This window comes from Carlito syrichta, unplaced genomic scaffold (assembly GCF_000164805.1).
Source record: "Carlito syrichta isolate Samal-C Ts95f unplaced genomic scaffold, Tarsius_syrichta-2.0.1 Scaffold312267, whole genome shotgun sequence".
Classification (NCBI taxonomy): domain Eukaryota; kingdom Metazoa; phylum Chordata; class Mammalia; order Primates; family Tarsiidae; genus Carlito; species Carlito syrichta.
Window position 1 is genome coordinate 487967 of NW_007256363.1, and position 7272 is coordinate 495238.

Consider the following 7272-nt stretch of genomic DNA (forward strand, 5'->3'; position numbering starts at 1 on the left):
GCTTGGCGTGGCTTCTCCTCGCCTTCCGAGGCTCCTCATTCACCGCGGGCTCCCGACCCCGCGTCCCGCCTGGGACATGACCCGGCCTTGCGCCCCCGCGCGCCCTGCTTGCTGAGCCGCGCCGGAGCGAGTTGCGGAGGCCGGGAGGCCAGGGGAGGCCGGCGGAGGAGCAGAGTCGAGTGTCTCCGGAGCAGAGAAAGGAGCCCGCGCCCCGCGCCCGTCCCTGCCGCGCTCGCCCGGGCCGTCCGGAGCCCCGATGAGCCCAGATGGCCGGGGCTCAACCCGGAGTGCACGCCTTGCAACTCAAGCCCGTATGCGTGTCGGACAGCCTCAAGAAGGGCACTAAATTCGTCAAATGGGATGATGTAAGCATTGGGGCAGCCGGGCTCGGGGCGCCGGCCCGGGCATAGGGCAGGGCGGGCGGCGTGGGGGTGGGGCGAGGGGCGCGTTATGCAATGGGCGCGCTGGGAGCCGGCAAGGGCGGCCTCGGGGAGCACAGGTTGTCTGCCAAGGCGGATGGCAAAGGGCAGGAGCTTTGCGCGCGCTCCTGGGTCCTTGGGGTTGAGTAGTTGACATCCTTTCTGGGTCTGGCGAGCGCCCTCCTGAGGGTCTTGAATCTTTTTGGCCAGTGGAGCAGGAGGGGCAGGCAGGCTTTGCCTGGTGACGGGTCCTGAGAGTTTGGAAAGAGAAGAGCGTGAAGTTGGGATCAGCTGGAAAGCGCTGGATGTGAGCAAGACGCACCCCTCTCCGCCCGCGGACGCACCCCCTGTTACCTCTCTCGCCCGGTTTCAAGAAGGAAAGGCCCCGAAGTCCGAAACTGCTTAGTGATTGCCTAGCCCTCTTAGCGCTTTTGTGGGAGCCCACGCGGCAGAGGACACAGCGGTCCAGCCGACAGGTGGTCGTTGATGTCAAACTTCAGCACCTGGCTCCGGAGTGAGGGGCCCTGAGAAGGGGCTGCGGGGAAACACCTGGGCAGGGATAGTGAACCGAAGGGGGGCTTCCAGGGATCGTGAAGTGTGCAGTGGACCTGCAGGCAAGTGGGGGAGGGCTAGTTTTGGAGGTCTGAGCTGGCTGGAGTCTTCTGCTTGAAACAAGACACGTGAAGATGCTCCCCACGATGTACCTGCAATTTTTGCTGGGTCAAGCAGAGCCCAGCCCAGCGCCGGGGTCTTCAGTGCTTCTCATGCAGTCCAGACTACAGCTCTTCAAATGACTTCTCCCTCTCCTCCACTTCAATTACCTTCCAAACGTTTACATTAGTAATACCGCTGGAAACATGCGGATCTTCGGATGGAGAACATAAGGGGTATCAATTTTATGTTCTGGGTGTCATTCAAAAGGTTTGATAAGAACAACCCACTGAAATGAATCTGAGCTGCCAGGCGCTAAGGAAGGTCCAAATGACTAATACATCTCTTAATCAGGAAGAATTGTAGGAGAATGAGGCGTTCTTCTTGCTGAAAAGATTTTCCACCTAGTAAATTATAGCCTGTTATCCTCTAGGGTGTTTTTCTTTAATCTTCTTAAGCCATTTTTCAGTGTCTGAAAACAATTTAAATATTCCAGGTAGCGAATCCAATTACTTAGCTGAGTGCGTCTGTGTCTATATTTTGTCCAGCTGGAAGCGCAAACAGAACTTGGAGTATGAGCCACAGCTTCCTTGAAAGCTCATGTCAATTATTAAATGCTGTAGGCAAGAATGTAAACATGCATCTTTTTACCATGGTCTTCATTCTTTTCTTTCTGTCCTAGTCTAATTGGAACAGATTTTTTTGGTAAATGGAGTAGGATCAACACAATAAACCCAGACACAGATTAAATGCTTTGTGTCAAGGAAAAACAAAATGCAGTTCAACAAGAAATGAAAAAGTCCTTCCCATCTTGAGGTTCTTAAGTAGAAAGGTAATGTGATGATGATTTACAGAGAAAGAGGGTGAGGGACAGAGGGAAAAGAGAGAGAGATTTTGCAGGATAAAGGGAGTTTCAACATAAGCTCTGAATTTCTATATAGTGATGATTTTAAACTGTATGTTAAATAGTTATCTGTAATTTCTTATTTGGGAGAAAATATCAATGACACCTCAAGAATGAAGGTGTTCTGTGAAAATACATTTTGATATATCCAAGTAGATGATTTGTGTTATATGCATTTATGTAACAAATATTTCTTGCTCACCTATTAGTGCCGGCCCTAGATTAGATCGTAAGGTGGTGAAGAAAGTAGATAAAATTCTTGCTGTTATAAACCTTATATTCTAGGTGAGGTAGACATAAATGATCAAAAACAATGAGGGGGAGATTATGAGTGATGCATTGAGGTAACAGAGAGGCTGATTAGTCAGAAATCACCCGAAGAAGGTGAAAAGAACTCCCTTGGAGCATAGCAGCAGTGAGTTTCCCAGGAAGCACTTCTGGAAGGATGTAGGCATCTAGGGAAAGGCCAGTAGCATCTCAGGTCTTTTTAAAACGAAAGCCTGGACCGCACTGAGGAGTGAAATTGTCCAGAATATGATATACTATCCTACAAGTTCTGCAACTTCCTTGCTCTCCATGTTGATCTGGAGACTACAAGGGACCCAGGTCGATTTTCTTTGTGTTGCCTTTATCATCCTGAGGCATCACCTCCTCTATTCTTCCCAGCTCATACTGACCTTTCCAGAATCAAGCTGCATTAGGTTATCTGGCTATTTACATTGCATCTCAGTGAGATTGTGTGTTGAAGACAAAAAAGAACTAGATCTTGAGTCAAAGACCTTGGTGTACCTGCTAGTTCTTTGACCAGTAATCTGCCTTACTTTAGGGAAATCGCTTAGCTGCTCTGAACCTTTGCAGCTTCTCATGCAAAATTGTAGTAATGTTATAGGGCATTTAGAAATGACCAGGTATGATAGCTCATACCTGTAATCCCAGCACTTTGGGAGGTTGAAGCAGGAGGATTGCTTGAGCGCAGGAGTTTGGTACCAACCTAGGCAATACAGTGAGACCTCATCTTTACAAAACAATCAAACAAATTGGTAGTGTGTGCCTATAGTCACAGCTTCTCAGGAGGCTGAAGCAGAAGATCTCCTGAGCCCAGAAAGTCGAGGCTGTGGTGATCTGTGATTGTGCCATTGTGGTCCAGGCTCAGTAACAGAGTGAGGCTCTGATTTAAAAACAACAACAATAATAACAGCAAAAACAAAAATGATGAGTTCGGGGCTATTTAGTATTGTGAAGAAATTATCTCTTATTCCTTAAGTGATTAAAACACTGAAATCACCAGTCCTATTGTCTTGACCACCATATGGAATGGAAGATGTCACCCAGATGTAGTGCCATGCATAATTTGTTGGTCACCTTCCAAAGTCATGGTGAAGCTGGTTGCTGCTCTAAAGGTAGTCGGCAAAAGCTTTAACATAGGTACTAACCAGTTGCAACAGACAGCAGGTGGGTGATAGAACAGAGTCCTGGGGACACCCTGTTGCACCAGGGCCAAGCTGTTGCACCAGGGCCAAGCTTTAACCCTTTTGCTTCCTAGTTGTGGGGTTATCTGGAGATCCTGAGTCTGTGGGTGAGTGGGCTGTTCCGATTCCTTCAGTGTCTTGAAACTAATGGTGTATATAGTCTGAACATCAAGGCTAAATTTGTCCTTTAAATTTGGCAAGCAGATAAAGGACTGACCTTTGATGGCTACCAGTTTCACTGATGATATTAACAAATGCAACTTTATATCCTTGCTTTTGTTTTGTAGGAGTAGGGTGGAAGGAGTAGGGGAGTTCTGGCGGGATAGACAGGAAGAACTGTTACTTTTGCTGTTTAAACTGGGGAACTCAGGAGGTTGTGAGAGTGGCCCCTTTCTTCTCTGGACCTTGGCCTTGCTGTATATTGGGCAGGATTTGGAAGACAAGAGAATATGTGGAAACGGTAAAATAGGTCCCTGATCCCTGATTTGCTCCTATCTCTTTTTCCCACAACCTCTAGGGGATGGAAGGGTCTTTGTTTGCTTGTTCTTTTCTTTTTCTTCACTTTCACCTTCCAAATTCAGATCTTACTGTAGGCAAGTCACCTAATGCTTCCCAACCTCAGTTTCTTCCACTGTAATGTACACATTGCAATATTTCCTACCTCATAGAACAGCTGTTAAGGTTAAATGAATGAATGCTTAAGCATTGCTTTGTATCATGCCTGACATACAGGAAACCCTCCTGACACAGGAAACACAATAAAACATGTTTAAAAAATTATTGTTCCCCACCAGTAAGAGGGACATGAATTTTTTCAAGGTGCTCGATATGCATTATGTGACTCTCCTATTCAAGTGGGAAGATGTAGTCTTACTTCCATTCCCTTTAATGTGTGTTTTGATTTTATATTTTATAATTTGGAGAGAAAAACAGATTTCTTTTTTTACCCCTTTAAAAGTTTCTGGTGTTTCAGAGAAAGTGAATCTACATAATGCAAAGTAGGACCTACTCTCTCTAAAGCAAGTCAGTTTACAAATCATCTTAAGTTTTATAGGTTTATTTCTACTTAAATTCCACACACACGTGTGTGTATATATATATATATGTCTATAATATTATATTTAATCTGACATTGTACATCTTGTCTTGCAAGCATAGTTTTACATTCAAAAGTTGTAATTTCTAGACTGGCTAGGTTGTTTGAGGGAAAGTCTGAGGAAACTCAGGATTGGATTTGCATTAATGCCCTGTGAATTTGAAATAAGTAACTTCCTGCTTTACCGCCATCCCACCTCAAAACAACAACAACAGCAAACTCCAGCTAAAACAGGTAATTAAAAAAAATACTACTATATGGCACATTTCCCTGCATCTATACAAAACCTTAGCTAAAAATTTTGTGTTATGTGGAGTCTACAGTTCCAGTTTCCAAAATGATGACAAGTTCATGAGGTGGGAATTTAGTAGCATTCATTTTGGAATGGTTGTTGGAAACAAGGACAAAACATCCCGGTTTGTAGCCAGCAGATGTGGGTTGGGGCACCCACAGAGTGTGAGGCAGTTTAGATTTGAAGGCTAGCAGGTGCCCTCTAAAGGGCTGCTTAAATATACCCAGATATGTCCATTTCTCATGTCCAAAGAGCTTTGTGAATTTCTCAATGTCACTTAGTAATTACTGTAATCTAAGTGTAAGTATATAAGTTTTTCCAAGTGAGTTATTAAAGCTATTTTAAGCTTAAAAAAAAAATCAGAGCATAACATGCATACAGTAAAATGTGCAAATTATGTCCAGCGGGATCAGTTTTCACAAAGTGAACACTCCCATGTTACCAGCACCAGATCAAGAAACAGCATTGCTGACCCAGAATTCCTGGTGCCTCTCTTCCGGTCCTTATACCCCATCCCGAGGGTGACCCTTACCCTGATTCTAACTCCATAGATTGGTTTTGCTGTTTTTAAGCTAATAAATTTATTTTTATTTTGAATGAAATTTAAGCTATACCTCTTCAGTCTACAGCATTTTTATTATTGCACAATTGACCCTTTTGAACAATAACAACACAAATGACTTATCTTCAGTTTGGATGGCCATTAATTAGGTTCTTATCTGTCCCAAGGTGAAGTCTGGGGAATGCAGTGGGTATAGTAAATGGCCAAAAGGAGGAAGCAGTTAAACAAAGCTCTAGTAATTTAGTGAGAAAATTTAATGCCTACAGGCTGTTATTGACATAGCAAAGCAGGTCGGTACAGTGTGGTTGCTAGAATATATTTTTCTCTCATAGGTTTTTCTCTCTTATCTTGCCTGACCCTGATATTTTGTACCTATAGTGCATTAGGATAATTTGCTGTGTCTATTAGCTTCCCTTGAGTTTTAGCCCATCAATAAATAGCTTCAAATTATATTTACCTGCAATGATATAATGATATATAAAAGCAAAATTTCCTATCATATATATATGACAGGAAACATCCACACAAGATACACACACACACATATATATATGCATGTGTGTGGCTGTTTCCTGTCATATATATATGACAGGAAATTTTGCTTTTTTATGTTGAACTTAATAACATTTTGTTAAGTGTTTTCTTATCAGGATTGTCTCATGTTATCATGAAAAGAAGTGCCAGCAGAAAATGAACGGGGTTGATTATGAATTGTTGACTAGTGCTATGGGTCCTCACTTAAATAACAAATCCTTGGTAATGGAAAATGTTAGTTTTCCTGTTACTGGAGCTAATATTAGGTTCATGTAGCCTTTCAGAGCATATAATAAATTCTATATACTCAGACAAATTTCACAATGTATTCCATCTAATCCTTCCCCTGTTTACATCATCCTCTAATCATAGTCATGTGCCCTTAGGTATAAGTAGGCAAAAAAACCAGAAGCATATGATTAAGGTTTTTTTTTACGTTTATGGCCAAAAGGAAACCATCGATTTTTGTAAAAATCTGTCTGAAACAGGATATAAAGGATACTTAGGCTCTTTTGGAGTTGCTTGGGTTCCCCTCTGATCGCTTTAAGATCTAATTTTGATTTTATTATCTTTCCCATGTGTCAATTTTACCTTTGGGAAGTTTAATCATAATTTGTATTCTGAAAAAAAAGTGTCTAGGCATATGTAATAACTGATGATGACTAACTCTATACATTTATCAAAAACTAAATTATTATAAATTGGGAAACAATTATATAAAATTACATAAAAATGAGTATTGAGTATTAAAACAGAATTAAAAGCATCCTAGATCTATTTTTTGTTTTAGTACCTTTTTTGGTTTATACCATTTGGTTAATGTTTTTATCTTTTTATTACATTGAAGTTTAATGAACATGAAAAATGATTTACTTACCAAAGAAAACACCTGAACTGATCATGGTGGATATCACTATGTAGTATTGAAATCTAGAAGATTAAGAGCTTATTTTGCTGTTTGAAAAAATAAGATTTTCTTTAGAATTTTTCTATAAAAAAGGTAAGAGAAAGTTAAGTTTAATTCATTTTATAGAAGAGGCCATATGAGCTCAAAAAGCTGGGAAACCATAGAGCAAAACAGCAATTGTTCTGGTAGATTGAAATATAAATTATGGATGTTAACCATGATCTTCCTCAGGTATGCTGTGTTGGATATGGTTTAAAATCTCACTTTGTGCCGGGCTTGGTGGCTCAACCTGTAATCCCGCGCCTTGGGAGGCTGAGGTGAGTGGATTGCCTGAGCCCGCGGGTTCGAGACCCGCCTGGGCAACTTGGTGAGACCTCATCTCTACAATAAATCAAAAAATTAGCCGGGCGTGGTAGCGCGCGCCTGTAGTTCCAGCTA

General features: G+C 42.2%; 1 protein-coding gene across 1 annotated transcript in view; it reads left to right on the forward strand.

Annotated features, from left to right (window-relative positions):
• The first annotated feature begins 15 nt into the window (after positions 1–15).
• The window catches only part of LOC103272357 (1-phosphatidylinositol 4,5-bisphosphate phosphodiesterase beta-1-like), a 235041-nt gene continuing 227784 nt past the window's right edge, over positions 16–7272 (forward strand). The window contains exon 1 of the mRNA XM_008069873.2: positions 16–365. Coding sequence (XP_008068064.2) covers positions 267–365 — 99 coding nt within the window. The 5' untranslated portion in view covers positions 16–266. The remainder of the gene's footprint in view (positions 366–7272) is intronic.